Source organism: Thunnus albacares, chromosome 6, assembly GCF_914725855.1.
Source record: "Thunnus albacares chromosome 6, fThuAlb1.1, whole genome shotgun sequence".
Lineage (NCBI taxonomy): Eukaryota > Metazoa > Chordata > Actinopteri > Scombriformes > Scombridae > Thunnus > Thunnus albacares.
In genome coordinates, this window is record NC_058111.1 from 6,598,815 (window position 1) to 6,623,569 (window position 24,755).

Here is a 24,755-nt window from a genome sequence, read left to right on the forward strand (position 1 = left end):
TTCACGGTGACATCTGAGATTTAGTGCAGGCAAACAGAGAGGCCTGACACGTCAGACGATACTAATGATGATGATGATGATGATGTGTTTTTTCTTCTTTCTGGAGCTTTTAACTCCAGAAACTAAGCCAGCAGTTCTCAGAGCAGCAGAGGCTCCAGGCTGTAAATGTAAAACATCTTCATCAGATTCAGATACAGATGCTGATTAGTTGGGGGGGGGGAGGCAGCTGTTCATCTTGTCTTTTCCCTTATTATTCATACGGCTCCATTTCTCTGTTTGTCTTGATTCAATATTAAATGTAAGGATGTGCAAAAACACAGGTAGAGATGCGAGACAGAGCGCTCAGCATTTCCTTTAATTTAACTGAGAAAAAGAAGAAAAAATATAAAAGGCCTCATTTCTAGTTTACAGTTCAGGTGTGACCGCATTTAGATAAATAATAATAATAATACTGATGAAAATTGTGACTTTGGCTTTGTATTATATGTAGTACACCTTGTATGTGTAATCATTTTGTCTATGAGAAGTTTAAAGGTGCAGTTTGTAGAATTTAGTGGAACGGACTTGGTAGAAATGGAGTATAATATGTTTTAATTAGTGTATAAATCACTTGAAAATAAGAGTTGTTGTGTTTTCGTTAATGAGCCCTTTTTATCTACATAGGGAGTGGGTTCTCTTCCACGGATGTTTCACGCCATGCCGTGTTTCTACAGTAGCCCAGAACGGACAAACCAAACACTGGTTCTAGAGAGCACTTTTCTCATATTTTGCAAGTTTCGTGGCCGCAGTAAGTTTTCCTACATGCTTGGAAAGGGAAAGGGTGAGAGCACAGGTGGTTGCAATCTGCAACCACACAGCTAGATGTCACTAAATTCTACACACTGGACCTTTAAATAACTGTACCAACAGTCTAGATAGTTAAAACTACCATACCTTTATAATTTTCTACTTTTAATAATTTTGTAAGAAAAGCTAAAATGTTACTTTAACATCTGGACATTATAGACTGGTTGTTAAGTACTCCAATATCTAAACTCACTCTTAAGTTGCTCCTCATCTAAGCAACTCTAGCAGCTGTAATCAGGATAACTATAACAAACAGTGACAAACACTAACAAGAGTTGTTTTCTTCTTTCTGCCTCTGACTGACAGCGTTTGTTCAGACTGACGGTCGAGTCTATCTATAGACAGACAGCAGAGAGGTAAAACAGCTCATTACAACAATCTGACAGACCCAGTGAACTCTGTTGACCCACAGTGAACAGACATGCTTTCTGAGCTTGTTAGAGGCAAGATGAAGAGTTTTCGCTTCAGCATCGGATATAATGCCTTCTCTGTTAATCTACCTTTGTATGAAACGCAGCATTTCTTTCACAAAGCTGCTCATAGATCTAGAAATACACTGTATAATTTTTACCTTTTTCCGCCTGATGAGCTGCTGGATGAGGTTGTTCGACTCCGACTCTCCGCTCCCATCTCTCTCCTGACCAGGGTGAGACGTTCTGTGGACATACTCTTCCTGGAGGAGAGGAGAGGAGAGGAGAGGAGAGGAGAGGAGAGGAGAGGAGAGGAGAGGAGAGGAGAGGAGAGGAGAGAAGAGGAGAGGAGAGGAGAGGAGAGGAGAGGAGAGGAGAGGAAAGCCGCAAAAATGTTGCTTAAGAGAAATTGGTATTGATTACTACCCTTCTCCACATTCACTCCTCAAGGCCACTGCTAAAAAATGAAATTACACTCCTGGTGAATTTGCTTGGATCAGGGTCACTAATGAAACTTATTTTGGGAGGCAAAGAACTCAGTGGTCTGGCTCCTTGAGTGATGCTGCTCATCTGCTGCCAATTACGTAAAAGAACTCCACAGTGTCCACAGGCTTGATCCAAAATATCACTTTTTTTATTTTGCCTTTTGGAAAACTGTCAGTGTTCTGTCTAAATGCTCAGTTTTACATTTACTCAGTTGTGTCAGCGTCTGTCACCACCTTTACTAGATTACACTTTTAATCCTCTCACCTTACTTAGATTATGATTAAATGCAAGAATAACACAAATATGTGCATGAGTGTACACACATTTGTTTGTGGCGGCGTTTTTTCTGTTTCTTAAGCATCTTGTATACCTTTTAATAGACTGCAGCACCTCTTTCTTGGGAGATGAAGGGGAGGAGAGGAGGCGTTTCTGTTGAGCATAGCCATTACTCAGAGGTCTGGAGGGAAGAGCCTGCAGGAGCTGACGCACTGAAAGATAACAAACTATCATTTTAGCTTCATAAAAACAGGAACAGACGAGGAAATAATTTACTGTATGTATAGTCCAGGGTCAAAACTCAATCTTAGACCGTTTGCATGTGTTGTCCCTATACTTTGTGACAGTATGTGCAGTGATGCTAATTTGCTTTTCTTGCTTTTTATTTTATTTTGTTTTATTTGCACATACATAAGACTGCATAGATAATAAAAAACACAAAATGAGCAGAAAAAAACTAACCAATCAGTAGACAAAAATCCAATAAAAGCAAAGAAATACATGAAAAACAATAATTCTTGACATCACATCACTGTATCAAACATAAAACAATCACTTTGTAAACTTATTTTGTTTATTTGACAGCAGGCTAGTGGCTAAGACTCATGTACATATTCTTAGGGATGCTATGATCCAACGTTTTTGTCTCCCAACACCGATAATTCAACCAAGCGTATCTGCCGATGCCGAGTACCGATCCAACACCAGCGCTGTCTTTGTCTCCAAATTTAAAATCCAGGGATTTTGGGGATTATAATAACACTGACAAAGAGACTGTTTGTAATGTGGATCAGTCACAACATGACTAATACCCAACCCACTACCTTACTCACCCTTGGTAGGCTGTGCTGAAGCTGTGGTGGCCAGAGGTCTCCTCCCAGCAGCATGGACGCCTCCCGGTTGCGGCCCCAGGTTCTGCTCCTCGCAGTAGCCCAGTCGGCGCAGAGCGTCGGCCAGAGCCGCCTTCAGCAGCTGGATCTCATCCTCCTGCAGCTGCAGCCTCTGCTCCAGATGGGAAACCCGGTCTTCCATGTCCATGTTGCTGCTGGCCGACACCGTGTCATCTGGACGGGACGACGGCCAGGAGAGAAGGTGTTAGTTTAAGTGTTAGTTACTGAGACTTAGAGCTTAAAAGACTGAAAATGGGATGAAAAAAAGCTTTGGCTAAAGACTTTGTTACATCCTGAGGTAAAAATGAGTCAGTATTTTACTCAAAAAACACATTACATGGAGGTTTTATCATCATCAACTGAAAAATACTGTCCAAGGAAAAAGACATCATGGTTCTGGCCACAATGATTGATGAGGAAAGTGCTTTGCAACAAAGATGGAGACAAAATAAAGATACAAATTTAAAGGCAAGTATACGTGAGAGAGAAGAGATTATGAAGCTGTGGCTGAACATCAAAAGGAGTATAGAAGAGAAAAGAGGAAATAATTTAAGTATAAGAACTAGTAAATGTTGCCTGGACATTTAAACATTTAGGTTCCTTTATTTGGATACAAATACAAACGGATGCTTTAGGTGATTGTTATGGATATCTGCCGCCGCCGCCGCTTTGTGAATGTCGACGGTTTTGAGTTTCTCGGTGGGGGGAAAGAGCATACAACAAGAAACTTGACTGGTTTAAATAATTTAGACTTTGTGTGTGAGTGTGAGGCAGAGATAAATAGAAGGAAAACAACACCAGATACCAGGTTGTGTGGTTGCTTTGAATGGACATCATGTGAGAGAAGAGAAAAAAATAGAAAGAGTGAAGGAGACAGAAAAACAGCTTTGTTCTCTCGCTTGTAAAGATATCCCGTGGACTTTTTGACCAACAGTGGCTCTATGAAGAAGTGTCAGAGGTGCATTATGCTTTAAGCGTTTGTATCATTTTATTCACCAACTGCAGAGGGCGGTAATGTAAATGTGTGGTGTATACATACTCCACTGGCTGGAATTTGAAGACTGCTCTCTGATGTGCAGTACACATGGATGTAATTGATACAGGTTTCAAAATATTAAAAAAAAAAATGTGTGCAAATGTTTTATAAAGGAAGAAAATAAATTAAACATGTTAGAAACACTGAATGTAAACAGAACTCTGAGAGCAACTTAAGGACATATTTGTATATATGGAGTTTTATTTATTTATAATTGTTTCTGTTGCAACCTCATGCATATGTTCTAACATTATTCAAGTTCATGCGACAGTTTATGCATTTCTTATGTGCAAGTTTAAGCATATTTATTGTAAACTTTGCTGATGTTATGTATATACTATTCTGCTCGTAAGTGCTGGAATGCAGGAAGATTTTTGTTATTTCAGTTTTAATGTGCATTGGCCTCAAAAACATGCTGCTGAGACGTAGAGGAATCTGCAAACAAGTTCCAATTGAAACAAGTATTTGACCGTATATAATGTATATAACATGTATAATGTTTGTACATGACATAGTGGGTAATAACGTGTGTTACAGTTAGGAATTTCACTGCCTCTTGTGGACTTGTGAGTAAAATCACAAGAAAATTGGATTTAATTCAATGGAACACGAGTTAAAACTAAGATACTCTGAACATGGTAAAACTGCCACTATAATAAATATCAATAAGACAATTGCAGCGATACCTTTAAACAATAAAAATGCACTTAATCACAAATATATGGATATATATAGCCACTTGCAAAACTTTCCAATAAAGGGAAGGATCATGATACTCACTCTTGTTTAACTGATGTGTTCCTACAGGCCAAATCAGCAATACTCAACTCAAGGTAAACTAAAGCTTGTTAGTCCTCTGCATTACAAACAAATACACCAAATGAGAACATGTTTGTTTTACTTTGGGTGCAAACCACTTTACTTCTGGTTGGACACTTCACTTCCAACAGTGCAATCAACAAGAGGGAATAATTGTTTCGTACAAGAAAATCTGGTCCTGCCACTGATGCCTGAACGTCCGCTGCCCCCGACATGTGCCAAACACTGTGACTGCTAAATGAAAAATACATGCACTCCTCTTAACCTTCCTCCCATCAAGCCCACTCACATCCTTTCTTCCGTGCTCCGTGTTTATTCCCCTCATCTTGAACTCTTTCCAGCCTAATCGTCCACCGACCTTCCACTCGCTACGATGACATCATCGGTGGCCTACCAGATTATCGTAGGCAAACTGCCCGGTGCGGATTATTAATCTGTGGCCCACATTAACAGCTTACAACCCCATAAAGTCAAAAACAAGTTTCTGGTTGGACAGAACATCTCGACTCTTCATGCATCCTAAATTTTAAACTCTATCCTCTCTCTCTGTCATGACGCCAGCTCTGAAACCACCACGTCCTCATCATCACAAATACAGATTTTTATTCAAAATTAATTTAAAATCTTACCCCTACTGAGACAGAAGTTATCCTTTAACTTGCAAATTAATACTGACAGCGTGCAATTATCTATTTTTATAGATTTTTTTTATCTAGGATTTCAATATTTTTCTCACAAAAAGAATACATATTGTACTTTGTTTGCCACAAACTGTACCTCTTTCCAAAAAATGTGATTCTTGTACATTTCCTGTTTCAAACTCCTAAAACAGCACGAAGACATCAGATAAATGTGTTGAGATTGAGGTAACTCCTTGATCACAGCTATGCAAATACCAAAAATATCTTTTTCTTTACTAATTTATTTATGTTTTGTTGTAAGTAATTCTTAATTCAAATGCTTGCTGTACTATAATTAAGAGGGTTCTGTTCCTGTAGTGCCAAATCAGCTGTTTTATCCAGACAGGAAATAAACATTGAATACCTGTGATTATTTATGAAAAAAAATACTTAAATATTGAATCTTCTTATAAAATTTGCTACAATATCAGTATCTACTAAACATATCAGCCTTCAAAACACCTGTTTCAGTTGAACACCAAGTTAAATGAGAAGCTAATGAGCTAAAATCAAGTTTAAAAATTGTTCAAATATCACCTTTTTTTTTTTAAATGACATAACATCTGTACTACACAGAGCCAGGACGTCTCAGTCTGCGTAGAAGATAAAACACAAAATTTACTTCTACAGTCGAAAGAGATAAAATGCAAAAAATATGTAAAAACTACCTTTCACAATAAAATAACTTACAACTAAAACAAAGAACAATAGAACTGGGTGTACGAATGAACATCTACCATGAACCTCCCTCCTTGTCCCCGTTATTTTTACTGCGAAGGTCACATTCATATTTACACCATCCAGAGCTTTGAGCTGCAACAGTTTAAATTAAACTTGCAATAAAAGAGCATCGCAAAAGCACTTTAAGAGGCATTTTTACAGCTCACACTGCTTCAGCGTGAGCCTTACGCTCCCATCATGCATCAGCGCGGCGCTGCGAGCTGTAGGCCAGGGGACACAGCGAGTACTGTTACTGTTACTGTATCACATCTCGCAGTCAAATGAGTCAGGAAGAGTCCGCAGGGAAATCAAGCTTCAGATTTACATACAGAAATCAAACTCATGGGAGATTTGCATCGCAGAATTGCATGATGAACCGGCAGCATATTGTCAGATTAGGCCACAAGCCTTCATCATTGTTTCTCCAACTTTCTCAGCTCTACTGAACCCTTCTGAAAGCAAATTTCAGTAGGGTTAGACTGATTTAGCCACATGATATTAGCCTTTTGTTTAATATCAGAAATATCAGAAATAAGCCGGTTACGTGGTTCACTCTGACCACGTGGCTTCAGCTACTGAGAAAAACTGCTCCTCACTTCTGAATTTATTATTATTAATAATTCTTTTAAACCTGGTTTGTATCCCACAGTTTCCATTAGCACTGGAAAAGCATGTTAGCCCCCCCCCTTTAAAAAAAAAAAGAGCTGACAGCTTTTAAAAGCACCTCATTAGTCTACATTAGCTGTCTAGATGTCTGTCAGGGTCTGGGTACTCAGTGATCCATTTGAAAATGAACTCTCAGACAATATGAATAATGAAAAGCATAGATACTAAGTATGGTAAAATGGTACGAATAAAGTGATGTCTCACTTCCTGACAGGGTAATATTACACAGATAAACTACCAAACTAACAAATCTCTTCTTACTGTCATGTCTGTGTTAACTACTCAAACACAAATCAATCTATTAATGACCAGATGATGCAGAGAAACCATCACATACAGTCATATTAATAACCCTAAAAGCAATCTAACTCAATGTCTCTTATAAATGAACACAGGTGAAGTGGAAAACACAGACCGTAGGTGGAAATAATTAATACACAAACTCTGAGCACAAAGAGAGAGAAACATAAGAGTCAGTTACCGAAACGGGAGGAAACAGACTGTAGGTGGGAGGAGATGGTGAGTGAGAGAAAGAGATGGGAGTAGAGAGAGAGAGAGAGAGAAGAATGATTAATTTTTAACTGAACACAGCAGTAAATCTGTTTATCTAAACTACTGTGACCACAAGAGCATTAAACTGAACATAGAAACAAACGGAGGAGACGGAGGGAGATAGTTACAGAGACCGAGTTTCTTTTGACTGAAGACTGTCTGAAATAATTTACATATTTACTACTCTACTATACAACATATAGTCCTTTATATAGGGGACTCTGTATACAGTGTTTATAATGTGAGTAGTGACGCAGGGCAGATCGTTATTTGTACTGTAAATGGTGAATAGAGAACAACATAAAAGTCTGGTAGCTATGCTAGACTGCACTCATCAAACAAGGAAACAGAAACGTTGAAAAAAAGATGAAAAAAAAAAACATCTTCACTAATCTTTACCACTAGTAAGAGAAAAGGCATGTTGTTAGTTAAATCAGAGGAGTTCATCCTCTGTACGGTGGCTGTTTTAGAACATCTCAGTTTGTCAGACTCAGCTCTACGTCGTCGGAGTCGAATTATTTTTCCTCAGTCTCTGGATTTCATATATTTAATATGTACTGAACGTATGACTGAGTACAATATGTAATTATTCACTGTGTGATACGTTACGCTGATTATATATTATATATAAACTGAGCCACCTTGTGATCATGCTGTACTGAAAACAAAAACCCCACAGATCATGTGGTCATTAAAGTGATGCCAAGATGCAAATTGTCAAACTTAAATATGCTGCGAGGGAAATTTGTCTCGCAGCCATCCGGATAATATACAGTATGCATGTTTACTGTGCGTGTGAGTTCTTAACATTTAGCTAAACATGCTAACAGAAAACACAGCCAGATGGGAGAGCGAAGACAAAGATGGAGAGAGAGAGAAAGAGAGAGAGAGAGATCAGCAGGATTCACCTTCAACTCCTCTACTGTTAGGACACCTGTTTAAAAACGCTGCAGAGGGGGTTAGTTTTCCAATTTGCCCTTGAATTATCACACACACACACACACACACACATACACACACACACACACAAACACACACACCATTACAATAGGTTACACCTCAGCAGTATTCTATTACTGCCCTTGTAAACCAGAGGCCACATCTATTTGATATTCAGCAGGCGAGACACACATAAACACACACACACACACACACACTCACACATTTTGTATTACAAGCTAACTTCCCTCTCCATCCCAGCACAGAGAGACATTATTAAGTGTTAAAACAGACACATGGCTGCTTTTGACGACACAGAAAAATTATCACAGAGAGGTAGACAAGTGCTGGTGGAGGAAGAGGGGGAGTTTTTGGGATGGGAGTAAAAGGAGGGATGGAGGGGAGACAGACAGGAAGATATGGAAGATGAAATGGAGAGAAAAACAAGAGGGTGGAGGTGGGGTGGGGGGGTCTCTGTGTGTGTGTGTGTGATGCTGAAACAGAGAGATGGACAATGGGGAGGTTGGCGCAGGACGATAAGAAAACTGAACGCTGCTGGAATATTTATGGTGCGGTTAAGCGGGAATGAAGGTGGAGCTCGTCTCGCCTACCTGTCATCGTGCCTCGCTGAGTGCCCGGTCACTCCTCCTGTCAATCAACCAGTCAGTCAGTCAGTCAGTCAGTCCACAGAGCAACAGCCAGCCAGTCAGTCAGTCAGTAAGTCAGTAAGGCAGGTTGTTCACTTGCTCTCACTCGTCCTCCCCCAGAGGCTTCCTGCACTCCGACTCCCCTCCCCTCCCAGATCACTTGATCTCTCTCTTTCACACACACACACACACACACACACACTCATTCATCCACCTCCTCTTCCTCCTCCTCCTCTCTCCCTCGCTTCCTGGACCACTCCCTCTTCCTCCTTCCATTCCCTCCCCCTTTTTCCTCCTCCCTCTTCTTCTTCTTCTTCTTCTTCTGCTGCTACTTCACTTTCATCCCATCTCCTCCTCTCTCGTTAACAGGCAGGGAGAGCTGAGGCAGAAGGGGGCGGAGCTTGGCTCAGAGCCACACACACACACACACATATACACATACAAAGAGAGAGAAAGAGAGAGAGAGAGAGACACACTGCACCAGCATCAGCATCTGTACAGCCAGGCACCACCAGGAAGAGATGCTGCAGAGTTGGACTCCAGGGTCAATGACTCACACACATACACACACACACACACACACACACACACACACAAACACATATGTATATATATAAATAAGGTGATGCAGCACCCACATGCCCTCACTGTGCATTTGCATACCTGTGCAGCTATTCTTGTACAGGCTCTACATGTGAGAGTGTGAAAACATGTTTTAAAGGATAAGGCTGGTGACATACTGTATTTTTTTTTTTAAAATCAACAAATCTCTTTAAAAAAAGACCAAATCCAACAAAGACGAATGACCTGATATATCTTATTCCTCTGTGATGTTGTTTATTTTGAGTGAGTGAGTGAGTGAGTGAGTGAGTAAGTTTATTTCGACTTCCTTCTTCTGGCACAGACGGAGGGAAGTCACAATAAAGTGGTGAAAGACAGACAAGCTCATTGTTGCTTTTTGTCTTTTCATGGGATTTGTTGAAAATAAGAGAAATATAGAGTAAGACAGATTTCAGCAAACTGAATCATAAAAAAGGACATAGTGACCAGCTGTATCCTTCAGCTTTAACTGAACAATAATAGAAGACTTTATTAAACACAGTGGATAATTACTCGGGGGTTGTGCAGCAGTACAGTGATTGACAGCTCTTGTTGTTCTACTCTGTGCTTGAGTCATCAATCATTTCATTTCAATCTACAGCTGAAGGAAAAACTCTCTATGCTGCACCGCCAGCATGCATGTATACTGTAGTACTCTGCAGTCTCTGAACGTCGTAAATGTTGTGCTGATGTCACTATGCATTTCAGCGTACATTACATCTGCACTTTAACGCAGCACTGCATCATACAGGCGTAAAATAAAAGAGTGTGAGCATCAAACCACATTTAATCCTGTTTTCCCAAATGAAACTTTGGATATGAGCACTAGTGAGAAATATTCTCCACACATTCTCCAGCTGGTGACTAAATTAAATCTCATGAAACACAAAACTGCACAGAAAAAGCTGGACGCACCAACAACACCTAAAACCTCTCAAACCTCCTTCAGACGCTAGAAGAAATGACTTGTGGGCACAGAGGGGCAGTTACTCTTTACTGCTGTTTGGTGTGTAATTTTGCAGGATTAAATCATATGTAACTCAAGTAATTGTGTAGTAAATGTGTCTAACTTAGTGTTTTGTTTCATACTGTGGAGCCTCTCAAAAGTCAAAAGTTTCTCTGCTGATGTAAGGACACTATTAAAAATATTCATGATTCAAAGGAAAATTGTTTAAATGATGCTTGAACTCAGTGTTTGTTTTGAACCGACTGGAGTCCCAGGTGGGTGGAGTTTACCTCAGCCGGAACATTTAGGTAAATCTATGAAGGTTGTCAGCACTGGGGAACATCTATAAAACTATATAAACTACAAAGGGCGTGTATTTGGCTGAAGATATGAGCAGGTGGTCAAGGAGAGCAGATCTGATGAACACGCTGTAGAGGATCTCTGGTTACAGTGAGAGCACAGATGGCAGAGGAGAAAGAGAAACAAAGAAAGAAAAGGAAATAATGGAGGAAGATGGACAGATACAGCAACAGAAAGACAGAGAGGTTGGTTGTTTGAAGCTCACTTGACAGATGCTGCACTAACTGATAATAGCTGAGCACAGATCAACAACACATCCAGCCGACAACTCAACTATTCTGTTCTATTATTCTTCAACCTTTACCTGCATCTCACCTGCTGCAGCACAGCAGAGTGAAACACCTCATCATCGTTTCTCTCTCAGGTTTGGTTCTCACTTCACCCGAAGCTACAGACAGGTGACAAATTAAGAAAAAAAAAAACAGCATGAAGTGTCTTAGTAAGGTGTTGGGCCACCAGCACAGCTTCAGTGCTCCTTGGCATTGATTCTACAGTCTCTGAACTCTTCTGGAGGGATGAACATCGTTCTTCCAAAAGATATTCCTTCATTTGGTGTTTTGATGATGGTGGTGAGAGCGCTGTCTAACACATTGGTTCAAAATCTCTCATAGGTGTTCAACTGGGTTGAGATCTGGTGAGTGTGAAGGTCATAGCACATGATTCACATCATTTTCATACTCATCAAACCACTCAGTGACCCCTCGTGCCCTGTTGATGGGAGCGTTGTCATCCTGGAAGAGACCACTCCCATCAGGATAGAGATGCTTCATCATAGGACAAAGGTGATGACTCAGAGCAACTTTGTATTGATTTGCAATGACTCTTCCCTCTAAGGGGACAAGTGGACCCAAACCATGCCAGCAAAATGCCCCCCACAGCATAACAGAGCCACCAGATTAATTTTTTCAGCACCTATCCCAGCTTAAAAACAGTTCTTATTTCATCTCTTAATTCAAGATTTAAACCTGCAGTGTGGAACTTTTACATATAAATGAACGTCTGTTACATTCACTTGCCAAACGAGTTCACACAATGCTGATTAAGCCTATCATCATCATCGCCAGGTAAATCTCTCTGTATTTCACAGTATACAGAGTTTTTAAATTTAGTGTCGGTGGCGACATTGTTGTGCTGGCCAGATGAATAAATACTCTGCTCTATAGGCAGAGCATGCACACCAGAGACTTCACACGGTCAAGTGGCTAACTTCCAGTTAGCCCTCTGCTAACCCCTGAATGGGGATAAAATAATTCAATTGTGCGGCTTTTCTAGACTTTCCAAACGTTATCGGACTGAAAGGGTAAATTCTGATATTGGTTTTATGTGACACTCAAAACAATTCATCTGCAGTTTTACAGCTGCAAAAGTAGCGACAGAGTAGGCTACCGCACAGCCGATGATGTAAGCACGTTTCGCCAGTGTTTTTGTAATTACTCTCACTGCCAGAAGGGGGAGACAAAAGTCCCGTACTCCTGCTTTAATATTGTACTTTAGCCTGCTGATCAACTGCTTTACAACTGGACACTTCATATACGTCGAGGGGTTGTCTGTTGTCTGACTCGAACTGTGTCAGTCTGTAAAATCAGATGCTGTAGTGTTTGGTTGGATGGAAAACCTGCAGACTATTGAACACCTTTAGACTGTGCAACAACATTTTGTGAGACGCCTCTAATAAAATCTTGGACACAATCTGTGTCAGACTGCAAAATATCAATTTGTGGCTGTCAGATTGTGCTCTGAATGTGTGGTGAATCTTAGTCCAACAATGTCAGTTGAAAAAGGCATCTGATGTTTTAAAAATGCAGCAAAGTCACACAAATTTGTTTTTTGTCTCATCTCCATCATTTTGGTTTTTGTGTGTCATGGATGTATTTAAGGAGAATTAATGTGTTTCCTCCTTAAACTTGATTAAAAACTGCTCTTACAAAATGTCACGCTGGCTAATGTGTTCTGTGTCCTTTCACGTCGTATTCTGATTGGTTGGTTTGTAGACGTGGGTCAGAGAATTTTGTCCTTAATTTCTGAAACTGTCAGAATTTTGCTTCAGGCTGTCTTTGGTTGCCAAAGATCCAAATCAGTTGTGGGTGGACGCGTCTCACAGTGGGATCTTGGACACTGTTGTGCATTGACGACCAGAGATTTCACCACATTTCTCTCACAACTCACTCTCAATCACACAGTGTAAAAGGGGCATTAACAAGAAGGGAGGGGGGAAATACACAGTAAGAAGACTGAGAGCTTAGTCTGAAGTGCTCTCTATAAGATGCTGAATCTCTCCCAGCTCTAGGGAGTCTGACCTCTGACCTCTAAGTGGAGGAAGCCAAGCAAAAAGACAATTCTCTCCTCTCTTCTCTTCTTTCCTTTTGGGCATCAATACAATATCTGCAAATGCCAGCACGCACATACAGGCCTGTTTTTCTACTCTTGCAAGAACCTTCACTTAGACATTTATTCTCTGACCTAACTTAACCCTAAACCAAAGCTTTAACCCCAAACTCAACCCTTACAGAAGTACGGTCGATAAAACATGCTGATAAAACAAAAATGTCACATATTTTCTTTATACTGGAGGACGGCAGACAAAAAGACATCCTGCACTTGACAAAATCCCCCCAGCTGATCCCTCACTGCATGCCCAGCTGTCTGCCCTTTCCTCTAACCTACATATAGCATTATTTACTTTATATTTCTATCGTCACCTTATTCTCTCAGAGGGAAGAACCTGTGCACGTTGGTCTTAGCGTTTCACTGAAATCCTTATGAGCTTGTGAGCTGCGGGAGGCTTTGGACCACAGCGCTCACCAAATGGTTTGAACGGCACATGTTACCTCTTGGATAACAAACATCACAGCTCTGACCAGACTCCCATGACCCCTCGCTGTCCCTCCACCTGCCGCTCAATATGGCCGTCTGTGAAGTTTAATAGACTGCAGGGACAATCCAAGTACAGCTCTCTCAGATACCATGCATTAACTGACCTCTTCATGATATTTTCTGATGGAGATACGTTTTTTTTTTGGTGAAATGCAAAGGTGAACACATACAAAAGGAAGTTTCATTACATTATTCCACACTTTTCTAAATTAATGCACCCTGTCTGGGACACAAAGAGAAAAACTGGCACCTATTTTGTTTGAAACTGCAGGAGAAACTAATTTTAATAATCATCTATAATTCTCCTTTCCACCACAGATATGATCTGGCGGCAGCAGCAAGTTATTTGCATTATATTTGTGAAGCAGGATGTGACCAACACAAACGCACATGGCTGCAGGAGGGAGAAGACACACAAATTTTTTTAAAAAAAGAAGTTAAAACTTGAAATATTGTATCAAGAGCAGGGTGTCCATGCATCACGACAACCACTACTATCCTTCCATCTTGCTAATGTTACAGTTAATGCATGACTTGTGTTTTGTGGAAAGCTTTTTGTTGCTTTGGACTGAGAGGAACTTCCATTATATAAGATGTTAATGATATCGACTCGAAAACACCTGACAGCTTAATAAAAATATAGATATTAGCCTGATATATTTCATATTTTAATGCTAAATGACAACCAGCATGAGACAGCAAAAAATCCCTAAAGGAGACTGATCCAGATTTCTACAATAACATCAAAGCAATGAGTGGAAAATGCAAGAGGAACTACAAAAAAGGAATAATAAAAAAAAAAGAAATATATAATTGAGCACTGGAAAGCTTTCTTCTTCTGCACTGTTGGGAAAAAAATATATCCAACTAAAAATATCTCCACAATATATCAAAGCAACTGTCTCTCTCAGGAAAATCAAACACATTTCTTTGAGATATCTTTATCTGTGTTTAAAAAAAAACAAAAAATGTGTCTTAAAAAGTGGCAGCATCATATTTTTGTACGATTACTTCCTCTGAAAAAAAAAGCCTAAAAGTCGTGAAGATAAACCACACACAAAAAAATACTATAAAGATGATGTAAGCAACGATTAAATAAAATACAAAAAAGGCAAGAATAAGAACTGCAAGAATATCTGATGATCAATTATTTAAAAAGAAGAAGAATCATATGTAATGCGTTCAATAACGTTAATTTGCGCGGTCACAACATTTTTAGGTGGATCAGCAGCTGGAAAATATTTGTCTATCGTCTTTATACCGAATGAATATCATTGTCAACACATTTATGGGTCAATTTTGTGCGTTTTTCTGAAGACGTTTCAGGACACGCATCTTTTAATATATTTCCTTTTCTAGACATTTTTGAATGAGATGAGAGCAGTCAGCTGTCTGAACGCTGCAGCAGTATATTTTAATATGCTTGTCTGATGAGGTGAAATGAGAAGCAGCTCACCGTTGTTGCAGTATTGCAGCAGCAGGTTGGTGCTGTCGTATAAGCTCCCACATGAAGCTATCCTCTCCGACATCCTTCCCTCTTTCCTTATTCCTTATTCTCTTTCCAGCTCCTTCTCCTCCTCTCAGTCGGGTCCTTTGTCCTCCTTTCACCCCTCTCCGTCACTTCTTCACGCCGTCACCCCTTCTTGTCTTCCCCACATTCATAAACAGACGGACAGACACACACACACACGCACACATACACACCTTTACCTGCCTCAGCTCCCCCACTGCTCTCCCGCTTCCAGCCTCGACGTCAAGCTACGCTCTGCGTAACAAATAACACTTCCGCCTTCTTGCTTTCAAAATAAGAGTCACATCGATGGACCACACTTGTCATTTGCATTGACTATCTATTCATATAAACAGGCATTTTCTTAGAATATTTTATTATGTTCCTCACTAGCCTCTCCCCTTACAATGAGATTTATAATAATTTATAATTAGAATTATTTTTACATGCATTTCATCTTAATACGTCCAATCAAGTGGATTTCTGAATTGGTAATACTTTAAAAACTCAAATAAAATAATTGTCACACACCCCACTGTAGTCTACAGATGATTTATCTCTTAATAACTCTCTCAGTTTTTCAAAATAACTGATACAGTGTTATATTTCAAACCAGGTAAGCTTTCGTATTCGACCAGTTTTCCGCTTCCACCACATCTGTGCTGCCGTCCACGCAGGACCTCTACATCCAGAGGAGCATGAGGAAAGCTGGAAAAATCATCAAGGACCCCATCAAGGACCCCAACCACCCCAGATACAGACTCTTCTCACTGCTCCACACACACACACAGAGACACACCAGTGTAAGTCAGGCTGTGGCTACATGGACAAAACTTGTTAGTAGGAACAATTCATTATTGGTTGTGGTGTTTTCATGGGATTTGTTGACAAAAAGAGAATTAACAGCAGCCATGAAGGGGCTCCTAAAGGAATCAGCTGAGGCTCCATGATGTTTGCAGTCTGATGGTTTCCTAGAAGTCTGTCACTTCAGGTCACAGATTTGACATTTCTCTGTAGAGTGATCAAACACAGGTACCATGCAAACAACTGTGCCGCAGTTACACACATATACATAGTCTTTCTCTCTCCACCAAACACACACACTCTCTCTTACCCACTACACAATGTTTATATGTAACAGAAGTATTTATCACCCAACACCCATGTTGCCATCTGCTGTGTTGCTGTGCATGTGACAATAAAACCTCTAGTATCTCTTGAGTGTAATGCCTGTTGCCTAAATACTCAAAGTTCATGATCACTTTTGGACATTTATTGTTGGCTACAGATTGATCTGTATTCCCCTTTGTCAATTATTATGTTTTCTTTTTCTTTTCTTTTTTTAATTAAGCTTATTTATATTTCTAAGGTGACAACAATATAATTTTATGTTGAAGAGAAAACGGATCTATTCCCGGAAATGATCGAGTTGATTCTCGTTTGCTTGATGAAACATCCTCGGCTCTATCTGCCTTGAGTATTGCTGTTACTATAGCAACAGCCTCTCCGCCAGCTCCGGCTCATAATCATTGGAGGCAGCAGAGAGACCGAGAGATGAACTTTAATGTACAAATTGCAGTTTTTTATCCGAATGAACCGGAACTGCTGGAGTCAGTTATAAACACATTAAGAGAAAGCTGATCAGGGTGAGTTGTGTCACTGAATAATTTATTGACAAACGGTGTGCTACACCTGCGCACGTGTTCGTAATTGATGCCAAAGACTATTTAGACAAAGCGAGAGGTTTAACCCCTTCAACTGTTGCCTTAAACATGTGCAGCAAATTACAGGAAATCGCTTCTTGTATATGAAGAGACTTCATTTTACACTCATTTGACAAATTAGTGCTGTAATCACTCCAGACCCTGATTGATTTATATCCATACCAATGTTCTGCTGCAAGTGATGAAAGTGAAAATTCTAGTTTGAAACATTATTTTTTGATCGTTTCAGTTGACTGGATGTGATCATTCATGTTATAAGTATTGACAGGAAGTATTATTAGGTTATCATGTCTCACTTGACATAGGCTATTATTTGAAATGGTCATACTAATTATGATATTAGCAACGTTAACCATTAACATAGTGCTGCAGTTCCTCACTGTTACCACCTGAGGGCAGCAAACACCAGTTTTTGTATATACACCATGACTGTATAATGATTTACACTCATCAAAGCCAGATACCATGGAAATATTATAAGAAATATTATGAGGGAAAAAAGCTAAAGTACGTATTACTCATGACAGAAATACACTCATCAACGTTGGAAACGGAAGTGCGGGGATTGGATTAAGTGCACTTTTAGGGGAATAGAGGAATAGGACACACAGCCTGCGTGGGCCACCATTGTTTGTTGTTGCTGTTTACATTTCTCCAGATGCATGTTCAAAAATGCACTATACGACTTGTGTGAGGTCATCAGCATTCAAATGACAAAACTTATAGCCTAATAACTAACAAAACTTACAATTATTTTATTGTAGCTGGTGATTTTAATCAAACAGACCTCATAATTGTATCGGTATTCACTTAGAGTTCAGAGTGGGACGTTCAGATGCGGTTAACTCTCCTTCACTGTTTCTCATGTAACACAGCAGCACAGTATTGCAATCATTCAGGGTTACAGGTGGAGAGTTGAAGGAGGTGTGGGTGTATGTGGTAGTTTGTCAGAGACGCATACAGATCAAACCGTTTTGATGCAGTAACATCCAGTTCCCTCTCGCTCTAATAGTGCCTCCTGTTTAGTCTAGACGGCACCCTTTCATGATTGGACTTTGATTCACTTCCGCCACCCGGCAGTATGAAATTGCACTACGAAACAAGTTCAACACACGCATTGAGTGGGCAGGCTCGACACACCCTTTTTCCACACAAAATGGACCGATCGCTTGCCGCCTGCTTCAATTTGGAGGAACAAGTCATTACAACGGAGAGTTATGATGAATATAAGTACATTATCACAGAAAAAGGCAACACTGTTGCTGCAAATAAGGAGAGAGAGAAATGCTGGCAGAAAATTGCTGATCGTGTAAATTCGTTATTTAAAAAAACTAACTCGTAATTATACTTATTTTACCACTCGATGCACTCTCCGTGCATCCCACATCCAGAGCTCTTAAACTTTAAACTTGATGCAGCAGATTTAAACATTATACTCAAGAAGTGCACTTCTTGACTATAATGTCCCATAATGGACCAGATAAAAGGAAATCACTTTAGGTTCTGGCCAAATCAAAGTGAAATTAATATTATATATTTAATATTATCTGTGAGAAATACCAATAGACTAATCAATTTTATTTTATTTGTTGTTCAAAGTATTTCTTTATTAGTTTTTTTCAAGATTTGAAATACAGTTTGATATATTGTAACAACATCCCATCCCACAAGTAGCCCTAACCTATCCTATCCCTCATCAAAGGGTAAGTTTTTAAAATCTAACAATGGCCCCCATGCCAACTGATATTATAATATAAACTTTAATTATTAAAGATTTTTAGGTAGTGTAAAGCTGCCACCACCTTTGTTAACCCAGTCTGGTCTGGTGTCAGAAGCAACAGAATATTTACCACACAGACAGGACATCTGTATCAACTACAATAAGCACAGGCAGCTGCCCTACAAATCTGCAACACACAACACTACAAGTAAATTGGTGTAAATTTTACACATACCCTGGAAGAAACACTGCACACAGTACAACGCGCACAGCAAACCGTACACTGCACACTGATGTAATGTTGTGCCAAAACGCACATCAACCGGACCAATCCATAATGTAGTCAGGTCAGAACCACTGCTACCAATAGGGGCGGAAGCAGAGAAGATTTAGACAAAGACAAAACTCTTAACAAGATAATATGTAGCTCAAACAGGAACACCACCCTATCAGCACAGGCACAGCTATGGAAACAGCAATTAAATATGTCTCATGTCCTGTTTACATTACTCAGTGTTTACTTTCGGAGTAGTTATCAGTTATTAGTTACGCAGTAGGGGAGAATGGGATAACATGAGCCACTTTTTATATTTGATGATTTTACTGCAAAATGAAAATGTATTTGTTTCAAATAATAGTTAATATATATACCTCAGGTTGTTGTGTACCCATGGAAATTAAAACAAGTTATCTAATTATTATGGTTTTAGAACAATGGCCCATCAAAAAAAGTTAGTCCTATGGCACAACTTACCCCATGGCAGGGGTAAAATGAGCATGGGGATGGGGTAAATAGTGCTACCATTAAATACTGATATAAAAATACACAAAATCAAACAAATTAATTATAAAATTAAATATAATTTTGAACTTTATTAATGCCATCAAAGGCAAAGGTTTGTTCTTTTAAGTAAAACCATATGTTTGTGTCCTGTTGTTCAACAAGATCAACTGTGATCTTTGTGTGTTAACTACAGAAAGAATGTTTGTGTAAATGTGCTTTTGTGTATACAGACAGGTGACAAATTAAAGGAAAAATTGGTCATGGTTTGGGCCCACTTGTCCCCTTAGAGGGAAGGGTCACTGCTAATCAATACAAAGTTGTTCTGATTGATCAGCTTTATCCTATGATGAAACATTTCTATCCTGATGGGAGTGGTCTCTTCTAGGATGACAATGCCCCCATCCACAGGGCACGAGGGGTCACTGAATGGTTTGATGAGTATTAAATGATGTGAATCATATGCTATGGCCTTCACAGTCACCAGATCTCAACCCAGCTGAACACCTATGAGAGATTTTGGATTGACATGTTAGACAGCGTTCTCCACCACCATCATCAAAACACCAAACAAGGGAATATCTTTTTGAAGAACAGTGAGACTGAAGAATCAATGCCAAAGTGTATTGAAGCTGTTCTGGTGGTCCAACACCTTACTAAAGACACTTTATGTTGGTTTTTCCTTTAATTTGTCACCTGTCTATATGTACAGCATGTTTGTGTGTGGCTTAAACTTAACATTAGTCAACAATTATGTATTTACTCATCAACATTGTAGCACTTGTAACAGGGATCAAACATGAACAGTGTCTCTGGTCTCTAGAATATCAGAAAATAATTTTGGGGGTAAATTGAGTCATTGACTCAATTTGAAAACCACAGAAACGTTTCAACACGTGAAATACGTAGCATATTAACATTTCAACAAAACGTATTATATCAACATTTCTACAAAACGTAGCATATTAACATATTAAATCACTGAACTTGTATATATATATATATATATATATATATATATATATATATATATATATATATATACACACATATACATATACATATACAGTACAGACCAAAAGTTTGGACACACCTTCTCATTCAATGAGTTTCCTTTCTTTTCATGACTATTGACATTGTAGATTCACACTGAAGGCATCAAAACTGTGAATTAACACATGTGGAAATATGTACTTAACAAAAAAGTGCAAAACAACTGAAAATACGCCTTATATTCTAGTTTCTTCAAAGTAGCCACCTTTTGCTCTGTTACTGACACACACTCTGCATTCTCTTGATGAGCTTCAAGAGGTAGTCACCTGAAATGGTTTTCACTTCACAGGTGTGCCCTGTCAGGTTTAATAAGTGGGATTTCTTGCCTTATAAATGGGTTTGGGACCATCAGTTGTGTTGTGCAGAAGTCAGGTGGATACACAGCTGATAGTCCTACTGAATAGACTGTTAGAATTTGTATTATGGCAAGAAAAAGCAGCTAAGTAAAGAAAAACGAGTGGCCATCATTACTGAAGGTCAGTCAGTCTGAAAAATTGGGAAAACTTTGAAAGTGTCCCCAAGTGCAGTCGCAAAAACCATCAAGCGCTACAAAGAAACTGGCTCACATGAGGACCGCCCCAGGAAAGGAAGACCAAGAGTCACCTCTGCTGCAGAGGATAAGTTCATCCGAGTCACCAGCCTCAGACATCGCAGGTTAACAGCAGCTCAGATTAGAGACCAGGTCAATGCCACACAGAGTTCTAGCAGCAGACACATCTCTAGAACAACTGTTAAGAGGAGACTGTGTGAATCAGGCCTTCATGGTAGTAATAGCTGCTAGGAAACCACTGCTAAGGACAGGCAACAAGCAGAAGAGACTTGTTTGGGCTAAAGAACACAAGGAATGGACATTAAACCAGTGGAAATCTGTGCTTTGGTCTGATGAGTCCAAATTTGAGATCTTTGGTTCCAACCACCGTGTCTTTGTGCGACGCAGAAAAGGTGAACGGATGGACTCTACATGCCTGGTTCCCACCATGAAGCATGGAGGAGGAGGTGTGATGGTGTGGGGGCGCTTTGCTGGTGACACTGTTGGGGATTTATTCCAAATTGAAGGCATACTGAACCAGCATGGCTACCACAGCATCTTGCAGCGGCATGCTATTCCATCCGGTTTGCGTTTAGTTGGACCATCATTTATTTTTCAACAGGACAATGACCCCAAACACACCTCCAGGCTGTGTAAGAGCTATTTGACCAAGAAGGAGAGTGATGGGGTGCTGCGCCAGATGACCTGGCCTCCACAGTCACCGGACCTGAACCCAATCGAGATGGTTTGGGGTGAGCTGGACCACAGAGTGAAGGCAAAAGGGCCAACAAGTGCTAAGCATCTCTGGGAACTCCTTCAAGACTGTTGGAAGACCATTTCAGGTGACTACCTCTTGAAGCTCATCAAGAGAATGCCAAGAGTGTGCGAAGCAGTAATCAAAGCAAAAGGTGGCTACTTTGAAGAAACTAGAATATAAGACATATTTTCAGTTGTTTCACACTTTTTTGTTAAGTATATAATTCCACATGTGTTAATTCATAGTTTTGATGCCTTCAGTGTGAATCTACAATTTTCATAGTCATGAAAATAAAGAAAACTCTTTGAATGAGAAGGTGTGTCCAAACTTTTGGTCTGTACTGTACATATACATATATATGTATAATACAGACACTGACACTAGACACTGTTATTTCCTTGAAACAAAGCACTCTTAGGCAATCTAAACATGGATATTCAACTGTGGGAGATGTCACCAGGTACTCAGGTGTCCATAGAGTCTTTAAAATGGTATTTGTGGATGCGTACTTGTCTGTAAAGAGTCCAACAGCCCACCTCAGTCCACTTTGCATCATAAGTCCACAAGGCCAAAAAGCTCTGGATCCTTGCAGGTCAGGAGCCGTCGGATGATTTCACTTTGATCCTCTACTGCTGCTTTGTGTTCTTCAGCACATTTTAAAGACTCTCAAAGTAAGCTTTTGTAGAATAGGCTACACCTAACAAGATTTTAATTACGTATTGTAACAAACATTTAAATACATCTTAACAGAAATCTTAACAATCACAGGGAAAATGCAAGTAAAATGAATCTAAATGAAATAGGATGTGATGTAAAAATGTTGATGAGCGATGCCTTTTGAACAGACTCCAGCGATGTCATTGTTTCCTACTGATATTCAACTGTGAACGTACAGCAAGATGTGGAGGACAGCCAGGGTGGTGGTGAAGTCAGGTTTCCATCAGCAGCATCCATTTGGTTGTACACAGGATCTCAGGTTCAGGTTCTCCTGATGAATAATAATCAGACACTGAATTAACAACAATTCTATTACCTTAAAGTACTGTTTTTTCTGTGAAAACTACGAAATTGACACAACAGAGACAATATTGTTTGTGTGAGTTAGTCCATGAGAACAGATCTAAGCAGATGACTACTGAGGTGCTTGTGGTTAAGCCAAAATAAATATAAAATATCTAAAAACAGGCACATAGTATAAAGCACAACTGCCACAAGAGCTGACTGATTTGGCTTCGTCTGTGGATTTTAAATCTTACCTTGCACAGTGAGATCTGGGATGATGGGAGAGTCTGGACTCTGGCATCAGCAGGAGTGGTCGTCAGCTGTGATGAGTAAAAATAAGATGAAGAAAGGCATCAGGATTAAGAGCCGTGCATGACTTTGGAAAACTTTATTTTTTACTAAGAGCGATTAATTTTTAATTAATAGTCCTATACACACGCGCGCACACACACACACACATATATATATATGTATATATGTGCGTGTACATACATATATATATGTACACACACACACACACACACACACACACACAAACATACATAAATATATATACATCTTGGAACACAGTAATTTCACAGTGAACTAGTATAAATACAGTATAATAAGCTTTCTTTCTCACAGTATAAAAAATGAATCTAATATCTAAAACACCTCTATTAAAAATAAGCTTATAAAATCTCTTTGCTAAAAAGCAAATCAAGGACTTTATTTGTTGCAATTATGTTTTAGCAAAAGCATCAATAACAAGAAAATATCCTTCACGAGTTTGTTGCACCCTTTATTTTAGAGTTACTCCACAGCTAAATGTTAGCTGGTAACTTAAAGTTAGCAAGCTGTAGGATGTCAGAAAGTCCACTTTATCTATCTATGATACTGTCTGTCAACTTTACACCAGCAAAAACAGACAAGAACATGAGCACTCTTTAAAAAAAACCCTTAAAGTAAAAAAAAGATAATGTAGTAATCCAGAGAGCTGTTAAATCCCAAACCGGCTGCAGTGAAGTAAATTACTTTGGCGCCCTGACTGACTCTGTGATGCTGTTCAAATTTGAGATCACGTGATGTTTTTCTTTGGCTCAACCAATCAGCTCACGACTTCACTGACGGCCTGTCATGACCTTTATACAGTTTGTGGTCATGACCTGATAAACGCTGAAACAAATTTGAAAACTGAAATCAGAATCACAAAAAACAAGGTCATCTTGAGGTATTTTAATTCATATGAAAAGAATAATTATTTCAAACTATTTACAGAAATGCAGAAATTACAGAAAAATAATCTCACAGTTGTCTCTCCACAGGTTGTTTTTAGTATGCCTATTCCACTGAGGGTTCCCCATGTGGACTTGCTGTTCCTGGTAATGTAACTTGCTCTTCTCTCTTGTTCTCTTTCACACACACACACACACTCTCTCTCTCTCTGTCTCACTCTCTTCCTGTGTGTGCAATCCCTGCTAGAAGCAAGCCACTCTGTTGTTAAAAGTGTTTCGTGAAGCCATCATTCATGGACCCATGATGTGTTACAAAACACACATTAGTAGCAAGAGATAGTACTGTAGTTTTCTTGGTATGGTAAGAGACAAAAGATACATAAAATATGTTTATATGTGTATAAATATATGTGTTTTACTGTGACCATGAATTTTAGAAATGGTAGAAAATTATTCTTATGTGAATTTTGAAACATCCCTTCCCCTCCTTCTTAATATATCAATGACCATTAGGATGTGATTGCTCTTGACTACCATTCAAGTAGTCACCCAGTCAGTGATTCAGTCATGGAAATTGACCATGACCAGACAGCACGAGTGTGGAGAGGATACAACCCCCTCCCCCACACAGATACACACAACATTTAATGTTGCCAACGATCCAAGATATGGAATCTCTCATTTCAGATATCTACAATGAATGAATTAGATGTCCAAA

The 24,755-nt window shown here is 39.4% G+C and overlaps 2 protein-coding genes across 5 annotated transcripts in view; one reads left to right on the top strand and one right to left on the bottom strand.

The window, feature by feature from the left end:
- eml2 (EMAP like 2) overlaps positions 1–15,585 on the bottom strand; it is a 32,176-nt gene extending 16,591 nt beyond the window's left edge. The window contains exons 1-5 of one of the 4 annotated variants that reach the window (XM_044353346.1): positions 15,204–15,582; positions 11,189–11,261; positions 2,852–3,082; positions 2,113–2,230; positions 1,418–1,519 (exon numbers count right to left, since the gene is read on the bottom strand). In XM_044353346.1, coding sequence (XP_044209281.1) covers positions 1,418–1,519; positions 2,113–2,230; positions 2,852–3,056 — 425 coding nt within the window. In that variant the 5' untranslated portion in view covers positions 3,057–3,082; positions 11,189–11,261; positions 15,204–15,582. Of the gene's footprint in view, positions 1–1,417; positions 1,520–2,112; positions 2,231–2,851; positions 3,083–8,931; positions 9,076–11,177; positions 11,262–15,203 lie in introns of those variants that run through there. The other 3 variants (XM_044353348.1, XM_044353344.1, XM_044353345.1) reach the window with 3 other exon arrangements.
- Positions 15,586–16,307: 722 nt separating this feature from the next.
- The window catches only part of LOC122983551 (rhomboid-related protein 4-like), a 36,368-nt gene continuing 27,920 nt past the window's right edge, over positions 16,308–24,755 (top strand). Inside the window, exon 1 of the mRNA XM_044353351.1 lies at positions 16,308–16,903. The gene's annotated coding sequence lies outside the window, so the exon portion shown is untranslated. The remainder of the gene's footprint in view (positions 16,904–24,755) is intronic.